Below are 13,912 nucleotides of genomic sequence, written 5' to 3'. Positions count from 1 at the left end.
CTAACCCATTCACTTGTTGTGTCTGTAAAATGTTACCTATTAGTTGTCTTACTTTATATATTATTTTACCGTATTCACCTGCAGTTTTCTAACTAAAAACCATCTTCTGGCTTCTGGCTGTTTTTGAAGACGGCTAAAATTAGCATCCTTTTGCGGTTCTGTCTAATTTACTGTTTAGCTGTCAGCTATTTCCCAGAGGAAAAGTCTTAACGAGTGTTTAATTACTGACAAGGATGTGTTGGGGGAGGAAAATCTACTGCGTGGATCAGACACACGAGATGGGACGACGTCGCGCACCGTTTGTCCCTCACGTCTCGTGTTTGCTGCACGTTACGCTCAACACTTCTTCCCGTTTTCTTCCCGCTTACAGATGGTCCCAGCGTGCAAAGCCTCAGCGCTGATGTTTGGCTCAATTAGTGAAGCAACTAGCTGTGCCCGGCTCCACAATACAACCTAATTGCTCATTTGGCATTTTGTGTCTCTTTTCAGATTTGGCAAAATAGCAGAATGTGTAATCAGGGGGAGGGCACTCAATGAGGCAAGGCGAATAAGTCATTACCGTGTGGGTGATTGTCTGATGCGCAGAGGTTTATTTCCTCCCGTCTGGTCTCTGAGGACGAAGGAGAGAGAGAGAGAGAGAGAGATATCATCTGATGTCTCGGCCTCTGTTAATTTGATTGGTGAGTCCAGTGAAAATTAGTTTGGAGCCGCGTCAAATCTAGTTGAATAATTCCCTGTAGCCCTTTTTGTGACATCCACGCCGCCGATCGATGTAAATCACAACTAGCTGGGGAAGATTTATCCAGTAGCGGTACACAGCCATGTCCTTAAATGTTAAGTTCATTATAGACGACGAAAAGTCCAAACGTGCTCTGCACAAAACCATTTCTTTTCCTCCAGTGACAAACGGCATAATGTTTGTATGCTTTGCGCTGTACGCGGCGTGAGTGGCGGGGGAACCTGTGACATCGTGATTATTTGACAGTCTTTTTGGATTACTTGACCAAGCTGCTGCGATGCCAATCTACAAATGAGCTGCTGACTAGACTAGACAAAGACAATAATTGAATAATTGAGCCGTCTTTACTGCAGCAACAAGCAGGCCGTCCGAGCAACCGTTTGCTGTTTTGTCAGCAGCCACGTCACCCTTCTGATGCTGAGCAGTGACTCATCATCCAGAGGAGGCTCTCTGCAAGGCTCTCTGTCTGTCCCTCATGTTTAATTTGGAACCATCATGAACCCACTGAGGAGGAGATCCTATTAACTGCTGGGAGCTGCTCTCCGTCGCTCGCTACCATGTTAACTGTCTTCATGTGTAAGATGCTCTCATCTAAGTGACTAGCGTGGGGTCTGCGTCTGTCTGTCATTGTTAGTAACACACACCTGAGCAGACTGGGAGGGGTTGACGAGGCGATTGATGGCTCCTCACCCCCCCCCCCCCCCCCCCCCCCCCCGCCTACACTGCCCTGGGCAGTCTCTGTACCAAGGAAAATAGGAAGCTCCAGCTTCCTATTTAACGGCCCGATAGGAGAGTCACAGTAATGTTCTTGTTGAACTCTTGAATAGACGAGTATACTGTCCTTAATGTCAAACTTAGTCTTTAAGAATATAAAATGTCTGCTTGCCTGTCTGTCAGAAGCGTGTTGGTTGCATGTAGACCTAAACCACACAGCGTTTCATCCCGCATTGTGATGCAGTGAAAAGAAAAGTAACTGGAAGCAGAGAGAAGCAGATAATGAGGGCCAGACCGATGCATAATAACAACTTCCCGTGGTTCTTTTGTTTCCTGGGTGGGTTTTGGTTTGAGAGCAGAATTGACAGTAATACAGTCCTGCCACAGCCTGAGGAGAGGTTGGAGGACGTCTGGCTGTCACTCCCACAACACGGCGGCGGAGTGACAGCCAGATGTCCTGCCAACCTCGCCTCAAAAGAACTCTGCATATTTCCTTTGTTATTCACAAGGTCGTAACAGTATATGCACTCCGAGTTGGATGAAGGTATCAGGAAAAATCTGTTCAAAGGCCCCGCTGAATCAGGTCTAAAGCGCTGAATGGGAGAAAGGCTTTCCCTCCACCTCTCTCGCTAACAGAGCAAACCGAGGCAGCAGTGCTGAGGTGGAAGACCGGAGGGGGGGTACTTCCCTTGGACCCTGTCAGTCGAGAAGGCTTTTTTGGGCTGATAACTGCTGTAAGCAGCTTCAGCTTCAGGCTGTAAACCGGACAGTTAATGTCAATGAATGTCATGTAACTGTTGTTCAGAGAAGATATAGATATGGGTCAACTTTAATTTAGAGAGTTTGAGGAAATAGAAATATGGAGGCAGAAATATGCAATAGAAATTAAAAAAAATAAAAATGTCTTTAGTTGGAGGATCGAGCTGCAGTGCTGCACAGAATGCTCCTCGGAATGAGTTTGACACTTAAATTGGACTTTTCAGTATGGTATGATTCTTAATTTAAAAGTCTTCAATGTCTCAACCCAACCAGAAAAAGTTAAGAATGTTTAGATTGCAGCAAAGCCTCAGCCACCCACGCAACATTGAGTATTGACTGAAAGATGGATGCCTTCCTCTTCTCCGTCTGCCATCTCCTCCTATTTTAATCCTTTTGTCCCCTTCTGCTTTTTATCCTGCCAAATTCCCTCTTGCCTCCTTCTTTTTCTCCTCCTTCCAACTTATGCCACTTACTTTTGTTCCCATCCCAACTTCTGTATGCCTCTCCCTGCCATGTCCGTGCCTCTCCTCCCTCTGTATGACATCCCTCCCTCCCTGCGATGAAAGGGGGAGTTTAGAAAGAGAGCGAGAATCCGAGGAGGAGGTTGGAGGGGAGGGGGTGGGTCCCTATAAGAGCAGCTGCCTCCAGTCTCCACGTAGCCAGAGAAACCACGCCGAGACCGAGGGAAGGACACCTATACGCCGACCAGCCTCCAGACCCCTACAGGCACCCGCAACCTCCCCCCGACACAGGTAAGGGGCACCGTGGAGGAGGAATCAGCTTGACCTCTGACCTTTTACACACAACCGTTGTTTGTGGTAAAAGCTGAGAGAATTTGTTACGTTGTCATTTCGACAGGCTGGATTTTCTTTTATTGTAAATTCTTTCATCAGTTGCTATCATGCGGTGTTAATACGGCAGATTTGAGTGGCTGCCATTTGTTGTGAATTCCATTTGAATTAAATCTAAACTATAATGAAACAATTGGAAAACATTTGACAGGTTTCACTTCATCCAGTGTGACTTATTTCTCTCTGGACCTTGTCTATCCTTGCAGCCCTTGTTACGCTTGCTGTCACCACCTGACCCTTGGGTTCCGTGAGGCGGGCTGCCGCTTGTAATGTCGCTGATCTGAGGCTTAATCTATTGTTCAATACTTCTACTACTGTTTGAGTGAGTGAAAAGCGTAAAGCATCAGGGATGCGAATGCCGCACAGGCGCTCCACCTGAGGGCCGCACATCCAGTTGGTTCCGTCAAGGGGGAAAGGTCATAAATAGTATGTTGCCATTAGTCGCTGATCGTTAAGGCCTGTGAATGAAAGGGGGGGGGGGGGGGGGGGGGGGGCGCAGGTTTGTGTTTGCGCCGTGGCCTTTAGAGACAGAGTAATGGGGATCTGGGTCAGTGCACATTGATTAGTCAGGGTCAGATTTAGACGGGCTCTCTTGGTTAGAAGGTTATTTTTAGATTTTCAAAGCCAGCTTAGTCATTACATATTCTAAACATGACTGAAATAATTCAATAAGTAAATTGTGTGTTGTTATATGAAATCCATACCTATTACGATACTAGTTAATTGAGAGTTCCAGTGAGAATGAAAATGGAAGTTCAATGAATGAAGGGAAGTTAAAGGTTAAAGTAATATAAATGGATTTTTATTGATCCCATATATCAGGCCCCGTTATCTTTAATGAGTCCAAATCCATCCAAGAACAATGTCTTCAATCACATTGTCATAAAACCATTAGATGAATAGTATGACTTGCTTCTATGGAACCATTTGTTAGGTTATAATAAGGATTTCCTCATCATTAGTGTTTTTGTTATTAGTGGTAAAGGTAGCGATTCTGTAGTGCTACTAATGTTATTTCTCTTATGGCTTCCGGCATAACTTGTTGTCATTAAGTGTTTCTTTAAGTTGTCAAGAATCGATTATAAAAATGATCATCTTTAAGATTGGATGTCATTTTTTCACTTTGATTAATTGACATTGCTTTTTGCTTTTTTTAATTTGGCCCGGGGCTTGTTTTTCATTGACCTTGGACCAATAATCTAGAAAGAAATGTGCTTTTCAAAGCCAGTTTCCTTTCGTCAGCTTTTACCTTAATAGGCTATTTTAACAACCACTGATGATAACAGATCTGTTGCCGTAACTGGTTCTAATTATCTGAGAAAGAGAAGCTTTTTGCTGCTTATCAGAAGGAGGCTGATAGATCTACGGATACTGTGACGCTTTAGCTGGAAACACGCTCTTCTAAACCGATTCAGGGAAACTAGAAGCTACGCTCTCACCACACCATAGGGCAGATAATCAAGGCTGTGAAATGCATTTATTTTCTGATTAGTTTTGTATTGCTTTCTGACATGTCGGGATTGGCTGGATGGAATAGAATCCAGAGTTAATAAACAAACTGAAGGAATAGATTGGTAGTCAGAAAGTGAGACAAAGAGAAAAACAGAAAGTTCACTGGGAAGTAAGAATAAAGACAAATCCATAGAGTACATGGCATTAATTAACCTTAAGCTTACCCCCAAAACACACGGACTGAACAATTGATTGAGACCACTTTCCTGAATCACAGCCCCATTTGCACAGCCACGTGTTTCCTCCCTCAGTAAATCGGCTGGTTGCTTCAACAACACTGCACACTTAAATAAACCTCAGGACTCCATTCTCACTGCAAGGCTGGACGGGCAAAATGGAAATGGTATGAAAGGGGGAGCAGGATCACAGGTCATTGTGCGGCTGTGTGCTGATCCGGTAGCTGCTCATGACTGTGTGAATGTGGCGTGTGGAGCTAATCAAAGGATGCAATGTCCCTAACACGGCAGGGCCCCCGTCCATCCCTTTGTGCGGGGGGGATTTCATCCTTGCTGCGGCTCTTCCCCCTGCATGTCCATCAAACTCTGGTCATACGCAGTCGCGCTACTTTCGATTAAAAAAAAGAAAAAGATGTGCATTTGTTCTTTTGCTGTTGCTGAGGGAAAATAACACAGCGCAAAGGCCCTGACCAGCGTTGAATTATATTAATAATAACATGTTTTCTTTGTAAGTAAGTCTTGAGCCTTAAGCGTTTAGCATGTTTTAGTTTCAAGAGAATGAGCCGCTTCTAAAGCAAGTTCTCTTCACAGCCATGTCAGCCCAGAAGGGACATAACATCAAGTGGAAAGAGGAACTGTCCCAAATAAACAAGTCATTCATAAGAAATGCACATTATCCCAGTTCTAATATCAGGAAATGTCTCCTGCTTGTTGAAAAGAACCACAACCCAACACCACCCATTAAAAATGCTGCAAACTCGCTTACAACCAATCCTAAAAAACACATTGTGAAGAAAAATACAATTAATTCAGGTAATTAAAAATAATTCTTTGACAAATGTCAAATTTGCACAGGTGGGATGGAAAAGAAAAATCACAATTAAAGGGCATCACCTCATTTCACGCCATAAAACGAAATCAATATCAAATGGGTTTGAATGTGAGTGTGTGAGTGTGTGTGTGTGTGCACACCTCCAAACCATTAATCGACAATAAGTGATTAGGTGCATTGAAAGAGGAAATTGATTTTGCTTAGCGCGTCCGCCTGTAATGGCTTCGGCAGGTAATCTAGCGCCACGTCACACACAGTGTGACCGACAGGGAACGTTTGGTAAAAGGTTTCTTCTAAAGGTCTCTTCTGGCTGTGTCGAAACGCCCACTATGAGAGCAGACATGACCTCCAACAACTGGGCAGATGTTCAGGCTTTCTCACACTAAATCTGTACAATACACTGATCATTTTCATACAAAACAAGTGTCAAATGTGCTTTAACTTTTAACGCTAGAATTCAGTAACCTCTCAGCAAAATTTTAGTTTTAGGGACAGAACTAGTGAAGCCTCTTGGAAACTTCTACACCAATGGCCTTAGTTTTGTTGTTATGTTTTTGAGTGGGTGAGAAGGAGACCTATAGAAGCCTGAGGCAAACGAGGGAGCTATTGACGTCTGTCTGAAGGCCAAGACTTATTCATGCATACATCAGATATGTTGAATATAAATGATTCGTAGTTTAGATGTATTTTCCTGAAATGTGTCACAGCAATGGCCACCATGCCAATATGTCAGATACTGTACCTATCAATATTGGAACAAAGAGCCTGATGTATCTTGAGTGGGCCTGAGACAAGCTGTCCATCAAAGTGACTTTTCTGACAGTTAAAGTAGTCGGACTTGTGGCTCCAGGCAGAAGACTAAGTAACATTTAATTACCTGTCAAACCGACTCATCAACCAACAAAGCCGACAACACAAACACACTTTAATTGTTATCTCCGCCAGGAGGATCATGTGACCAGTTGAGTAGTTGATTGTGTGCGTGCTTGTGCGTTTGTCCGTGACTCTGCGCTTCTTTGTCCGTGACTCTGCTAATCTTTTTTTAGTTTCCATCTGACAACGAGCAGAACCTCTCGGCCTCTGCTCTGTGGCACATTGCTATTGTTTTGAGCCAACAGCTAACAAAGGACTACTGTGCTTATGTGTCCTGTTTGTTGGGTTTTGTGGTTCTCGCAGTAACCTGGTAACCCAGGGAGGGAGAACGAGAACCATTCAAACCGTTTCTTCACTGCAAAAGTGGGCGCAAAGATCAGGGACTTTTGTTATTGGGAGATTCTATGAGGTGTATTATGCAACTTCTGGTTGATTGACTGCATTCATCGTCACGTTTTCGTTTTGTTTGAATGGAGTGGGTTTTGCGATGCCTTACTGGCCGTTGGTGTCTGGACAGAAGTTTGGCCAAATGGTGCGTTGGGATCATTCAAACAAACAATATGGCAGTGGTCGTCACAGACCCACCTGCCATTTTAGACTATTAGTGAGAACAAAGTAGTGGGTGCACTCAGCAGAGTGCTACTACTTTGTTCTCTTTTTATATGAAAGGAAAAATAAACAAAAACCTAATGTGCATATCAATTTAGACTGTGTTTGAACTACACTGAACCTTTAAATTATTTCAAATGGAGTCAATTGAAAGGCCTTGGCATCATTTTATGCAAATGCCACACAACGTTAGGTCGGAACTCCAATAGACAAAGGCAACGTCTGTGTTTTGTTGTTGTTTACATCTCCAGCATGTCCTCATGACCGGTAACAACTTAATATAGAAAGCATCTACAGCCAAATGACATGGAATACTGACATGAATGTTAATATAATAATATTGGTACTACATTTAAGTTTGGTAAAAACCTGCTCTCTGGCTTTTGAAAATAAAGAAACGCTGCTCCTCCGTTCAACCACGCGTAAATAATCCGGCTTTAAGTCGCTCTTCAGGCTCAGAGTAATTTATTTTGTACTTCCTGTTCTTGATGAGAAAATGGTAATAATATAGAAGCATAATGGTGGAAACGCTTGATAACACAGACAGTTGTGAGCTGTCGGAAGACCACGAATCATACTTGAACCTACGTGTGAATCTTTCTGTAATTCTAACAGTACTTATTCCTGGTTGAGGACATTTTCCATTTGAACAGGCAAACCTTATTGACTTTACATAAGCCTACACGTTCCCAAGGGGACATACGTGTGCGGCCGTGTGTCATTTGATTTTTATTAGTCTGAATACATCATGCAAAACACCGTAGCTGCTTCTTCAGTGGCCTTGAATTGCAACATGTGCAACATTTCTTGTGGGTAGTAAAACAGCTTAAATGGCACATCAATAACAAGTTGATCCCGGGTGCGACTGAGGGGTTTGTTCCTGAATAATATTTTTTTGTCTCCCCGACTGCAAACCTCTCAGAGAATCGCCTCAGTGCAGAACCACACATAATGACTTAATTAACTGGTTTATTTAGTGGTTAATCCGTTAATTAAAAGCTGAATAATTGGCTTTTTAGGGCTCCAGGGAGAGAGAACCTGGCAGACGTCAGTAGGATGAGAGAGAGAAGGAAAGCTGGAAAGGTGATGACAGCACGTGTAAAGGAATAACGTTACGTAATCGTATAGTCACGATGCAAAAAAAAATTAGGAAAGGATTTACTGGTTGTCATGGGAATGAGGGACAGGTGTTCATCAGGAGATAGGACACAGGTGTGCTCAATGGGATGTGGGAACTGCATCAAATTCACACACTAATCAGTCATTTAAAGTCACGTCAGAACGGTGTGATTGTACAGTCATCCAATCGCACGCCGTACTTTGCAGACAAGAGAACAGGAAAACAGTAGTAGATTACAATCAGGAGTGCATTCATGTCTGCATGTGCACCTGTAACACTGAGTGAGTGCGTTCTGTGCTGCTGTGACGTTGTTAGGAACTCTGGATTAATCACATTCAGTGGGAAAGAGATTGGGCTGGGAACTGCCCTGCAGTCCCCCTGAGCTGAATTCACACTTCTCCACAAACGGCAGCTTGATCAAACCATGTCATTCAATGTTTATTTGTGTTTTACAAAGTTAGGATTATTATGGGGGGGAAAAAGAAAAACTTCATGGGAAGACAATTGTCCAAACCTTTATGAACCCTTTCAGGGATTCTATGTTTGGGTTCGCGTTAGCTTTACATTGTATTGCTTTATGTCCACCACTTTGGTTGGACTAATCCTCTCAGCTGTTATTGGAGGGCTTACCATAACAGGGGAGGCACATAATTATGGCTCCAACATGAAGAATCCCAATAACGTTGTAGATCCCTTCAAAGTGAATTGTAAATATATTGAGGAGATGAATACACACAGCCTGTGTGTGAAAAGCCTTCTAAAAGGGTTGTTTGCAGTGAAAGTGATTTACATCTGCTGGCAGGTGGTAAACATTGCCCCATGCTGTTGGCTACCAGTGATATTCCATTGAAACAGGCTCAATCACAGTGTTTAAGACAGAGGATAAACAGAGGCGTATTCAGACAGACAATATGAATATGATTTTTCATGTAAAATGACTACAGAGCAGCTCTTTTCCTCGGGCTGTTTGATGTCTAAATTCAGCCTCTATCCACCTTTTATATAACAGGTTTAGTTGTGTGTGTTTTCCTTATACAGCAAATATGAATAATATGAAGGTAAATGTGTAATCCACATCTCCTTGACTCATTCATCGCGGCATTGAGGATGCAGCATCCATGTGTGCAGGGTGAGGGCAGAGGCTGCATCCTCCCTCCACAACGCAGTGCCAAATCTCCTCCATGCATTTGCCTCAGTGATGGCAGCTGCCTTTTAGGAGGCAAATGAAGCAACAGTCATTGACGGGGGGTTGGAGAACGAGATGCAACTTGGACAAATGAACAGGCCCGAGCCGTTTGTCTGAATCCACTGCCATCTGCCGCTCTCGCTCTTCCAATATTCCTGCCTAAAATGACTCTTTTGTCCTTCGCTGACAAACCCATCCTCCTTCCTATCGGACTTAAGACTCAGCGCAGGCTTTGATTGTTTGCCAACTACGAGGCTTTTGGATTTTGTCGAGCTGCCGTTTTAAGGATGGGAAGAGATTTGAATAAACTGTGGTGGAGGAACACTTTTATCAGTTTTTAATTGGTCTGAATAAACTTCCAATTTCAAAGACATTATTACGTAGCGATTGATTTAAGAAAATGAGTTTCACTTCCAGGCACGTCAGTTTAATAGATAATGTCAACCTACTGCAAAAAAAGCAGTGTAGTGTGTGTGTGTGTGTGTGTGCTTGTTTTTGGGGGGGTCTCTATTTGATCGTGCCTTTTAATGTCCTGCATAGTGGGGATACACAAATTAGGCCTGTATTATTATGCACATGCACATGCTGCATATATGTGTGTCTTTATGTTTTAGCAAGTAAGTTTGGGTGGGCATTTGTCAGCAACAAATAATGACTCAGTTCGTTGCCAGCGGCATTAATTGAGTCATCAATTAAAGACGTTAATGAGTTTGTTTAATGAGATGAAAACTCTGGTTGTGCTCCTGACGTCAGACTCACCAGACTGGGCGGTTGCAACTAGGATCAAGTGCATTTAACGTTGTCTTTCCGCCCCTTGGTTCCGCTTGGCGTTGCGACCCCGTGCTGATGCGCTCTGTCAGCAGACGGTGGGACCATGAAGACTGTGGTGGCTCTGCTGCTGCTCTGTCTGTGTGACCCTGGACAGAGTGACTGCCAGGCGGACTGCGCCTCCTGCAGCGACATCCTGCCCAAACACCTCAGTTTCAACCCCATGGTGAGGAGTCGGCACACACACACACACACACACACACACACACACACACACACACACACACACACACACACACACACACACACACACACACACACACACACACACACACTAGATTACACTCTCACAGGGTTTTTTCTAAACCTACCCCCACCCCACCTTCCCACTTTTCTCCTGTCCTGACTCAACGCGTTACCCTTTTGCCATTTGACTTTTAATTTGTTGTAGCTAATTGATTCCTGAGGATAGATGTGTGTTTCGCCCCTCAGCCCTTTTGCTGCGTGGTTGTTTCTTTCCGGATAACAACACGTCAGCGTCTCAGATGTTTTGGCAAGGGGAATGCAAGAAGACCTTAGAGCGCACATGGCTTGTATCATAAGCGTTGAACCACCAGAATCTTTTGTTAGGCCATTAGATCACAGCCATATTTTCAAGCAACCTCAGGTGATCCTTTTCAATCGGACATATATTGCTTTGTAAAACATAGGATGCTTAAGACAGATGTAACTTGACCATGTACTGACATACTGCTCTGAAACCCTTTCTTCTTCTGCTTATTCTAATTCTCTCCTTCTTCTTCTTCGTCCCCCTCGGCTAAAAGGCATTTCATTTATAAATCAATAAGCGACCAGGGCCTCGATGATTAGTTGGCTTCATGCTCAAGGCAATTTTATTTTCAAAGCAAAGGTTTTTCATGCATCAACGTTTACTCTTATTCAGGCAGAAACGTAATAATACCCACCCACTAAAGATAAAGGTGAAAAACAGGCTAGAAATCCTTCCTTCTTTCATTTCGGCTTTCATATTCCACTCAAACAATCCCAGTGAATCCGATACGTTGCTTACAAAGATGTAGTGTCTTCATTGGTATGCAATTCCATACGTTATCTAGATGGGACATTAAATCAAGTAAGTCCAAGACTCAACGCCCACGTCTGAGGTAAATGTCAACATTAAATGCTAACCCACTCATTAACATGTTCACTTAGTTGTACCTGTTAGCATGCTAGACGTTGCTAAATAGCATTAAGCGCAACATACATCTGAACTGGTCATAGGTAATACAAACCCAGGTATTATTGTCACTAAATGAAAAGGTAAGGTATCATCAACGTCATGATACATCCTGATGGGATCACGAGTGGGTGTACAAATTGTTATAGCAATGGGATGGTAATGGGATCAGGGCAGTGGCCCTACAGACCTGCAATACCATCCACACCACTAGGCCCACCAGTGCCCTGCTTCGTATTGCAAATGAGCTGACTCCATACAGCACATCAAGATGATGTCTTGTCTTCATCTCTGCCAGGTGTGTCTCACTGAGTGTGAGGCCGACGTCTCCCCGGCCCTCTTCTGGGACTTCTGTCGTAAAGTGCTGTCTTCTCAAGTTTTCACCCTTGCTGGTACCATGCAGAAAAGATCTCGGGAGGAGGTGGAGGCCCTGTTTTCTGAGGAGGAAGAGGAGCAGCCTCTGAAGGGGGGTCTGTTGTCGCCCTTTGCACCGCAGAGGTACATTCCCATGACCCGGGAGCTGGGGTCGGATGAGAGGCATCAGTTGAACACTGCCTACAATGCGCAGAATGCCCTGACTCTGCAGGATGAGTATGAGGAGGATGCAGGGCAAGAAGAAGAAGGAGGAGCCACTGACATGGTAGCAGGAGGACAGGGCGATGCAGGGCTGAGCGTTTTCAAGAGGTTCGGCGGCTTCGTCAAGGGGAGGCACGGCTACAGGAAGCTGATCTCCCCTGGGAGACTGTACCAGAAGAGGTACGGCGGCTTCGTCGGCATTCGCAAGTCGGCCCGCAAGTGGAACAACCAAAAACGTTTCAGCGACTTGCTGAAGCAGTATCTGGGGAGGAGCACAAAGGCCACTGAGCTCAACGGCGTGTCGAAGGACCTCGCCCAGCAGAATGAGGTTTAACACACCTTCACGCCACCAACACGAAACTAGTTGCTGATGTGTCCCACCAAATGTCAAACTCTAACCGCCGTCACCAAAGTCTACCGATTCAAGTCATTTACCAAAAAGTGAAAACTAAGCCGGTAATCTAAGACTACCATCGCAAGCTTCTTTGTCTCACGGCATACGCATGGCCGCTTCTGTTTTACATCCCTTTTAATTACGGTTCAAACTTTAATTAGACCTTGATTTCGACATAAACGCTCCAGTAGAAATAAAAATGCTCCTTCTGAGTAAGGACACTAAATTTGGGGCTCCCAATTAGTGCCACCTTGTATGCAACATAGTTCATTTGAGTACCTGCCCAAGCCCCCGATCCTCAGAAGCTTTGAAGGACGCTCTCCCTTGTGGAATACTTGCTAGTGTCGCAGGGATTTACAGTAAAATATCGGCTCTGATTTACTCTATAGTGTGAGCAGGTTAACGTTTGCATAATTATTTTATATAGTTTGATTTCCTAATTAATTAGTGTGCTGGGAATATGTGTTAAAAGTGCTTTAACTTCTCAAATGTAGGCCTTTTTTGGGGCATCATTACTGCTGACAGCATGTCATTGGTATAATCGTTCGCTTCCATCTTTTGGCAAAATGCATAACGCATGTCTTTTAATGGACAACTCCAGTGTTTTTTTTCTCACGTTTTTCCATAATTGTTAGGGTATTGTTAGCAGTAATGTGATGTATTATGTAGGTGATTTGTAGTAAATAAATGCAAAAAAAAGGGAAAATGACGCTAAAAGTCACTGATTGATTGTGCCAAAACACATGTGAGACATGGCTACTGAGACATGTGTGATGAAGAGAGCTCTTCTTCAACTGGTGCGATAGTGAAGTAAAAGATAACACAGCACTCAATGTTCATATATTCTGCATTTCTGTTTGCCAAACGGATGTGTTGTACAAGTGAGCATCATCTCAGACTGGCTATTATGTTCAGATGCCAAATCTCTGTATGTATAAATGATATTGGTCTTTTTTCTTTCTTCTTTGGTCCAACTGTAATGGTGTAAAATGTTGCCAACATCGTTGACTTGTAAATAGCTAAATCTAAACATTGTCAATAAAAATAGTTTACTATTTCTGTCGTGGCTTGTTATGCAGCAACTCATTCTGTGTCTTGAGGTGTTTTCTTCTTAGTATTTTGAATTTACAGTGTGGCCAGCAATGAGGGGTAATGAAGGTCAATCTAAAGAAGCCCTCATCAGATGATCCAGTGGGTTTATGACGTCCTCTAGTGGGCGGATCTGCATGATGCACGTTTTCCCACAGTGCGTGGTAGAACCATCTCATTTTTTTATTTTGTAAGTATGTTTGCAAGTCAACATTCTTCTTTAATAGTATCCTTCACCGTTAGTGGAATGGGACTACTTCAACATGTTAAGTCAAAATGGAGAAGCCACACTGCAGCAACACAGGTTACTTGTTGTTGTACATTGTGAAGTATTCTCAAATATCTCAGGTATTCAACATCGGAGGCCCACTAATGAATTTTACCACTAATATAATTCAATAATAATAATATGCAATAATTCAATGTTGATTTATAGGCATTCCGAGGCAGAAGGATTTAATTTTGAAGGGTTGAACC

At 43.5% G+C, this 13,912-nt stretch overlaps 1 protein-coding gene across 2 annotated transcripts; it reads left to right on the top strand.

Moving 5' to 3' along the window:
* The first annotated feature begins 2,870 nt into the window (after positions 1-2,870).
* On the top strand, positions 2,871-13,405 carry pnoca (prepronociceptin a). Of its 2 annotated transcripts, none has more exons than XM_037455724.2 (3): positions 2,871-2,964; positions 10,232-10,365; positions 11,675-13,405. In XM_037455724.2, exons 2-3 carry the CDS (start codon positions 10,246-10,248, stop codon positions 12,284-12,286), a joined length of 732 nt encoding a protein of 243 aa, XP_037311621.2. In that variant the 5' UTR covers positions 2,871-2,964; positions 10,232-10,245; the 3' UTR covers positions 12,287-13,405. The 2 variants fall into 2 exon arrangements, with proteins under 2 accessions (XP_037311621.2, XP_037311612.2); XM_037455715.2 differs by having other exon boundaries at positions 2,877-2,964; positions 10,235-10,365.
* Positions 13,406-13,912: the final 507 nt, after the last annotated feature.

Source organism: Pungitius pungitius, chromosome 4 (assembly GCF_949316345.1).
Source record: "Pungitius pungitius chromosome 4, fPunPun2.1, whole genome shotgun sequence".
Classification (NCBI taxonomy): domain Eukaryota; kingdom Metazoa; phylum Chordata; class Actinopteri; order Perciformes; family Gasterosteidae; genus Pungitius; species Pungitius pungitius.
Note: the sequence above shows the minus strand (reverse complement) of the source record. Positions and strands in the feature narration are given on the sequence as shown.

Bases quoted from the DNA above. Each gene is read 5' to 3' on its own strand.
- pnoca (XM_037455724.2), top strand. From the start codon at position 10,246: ATGAAGACTGTGGTGGCTCTGCTGCTGCTCTGTCTGTGTGACCCTGGA. The intron at 10,366-11,674 runs GTGAGGAGTCGG...CATCTCTGCCAG, and splicing joins ACCTCAGTTTCAACCCCATG to GTGTGTCTCACTGAGTGTGA.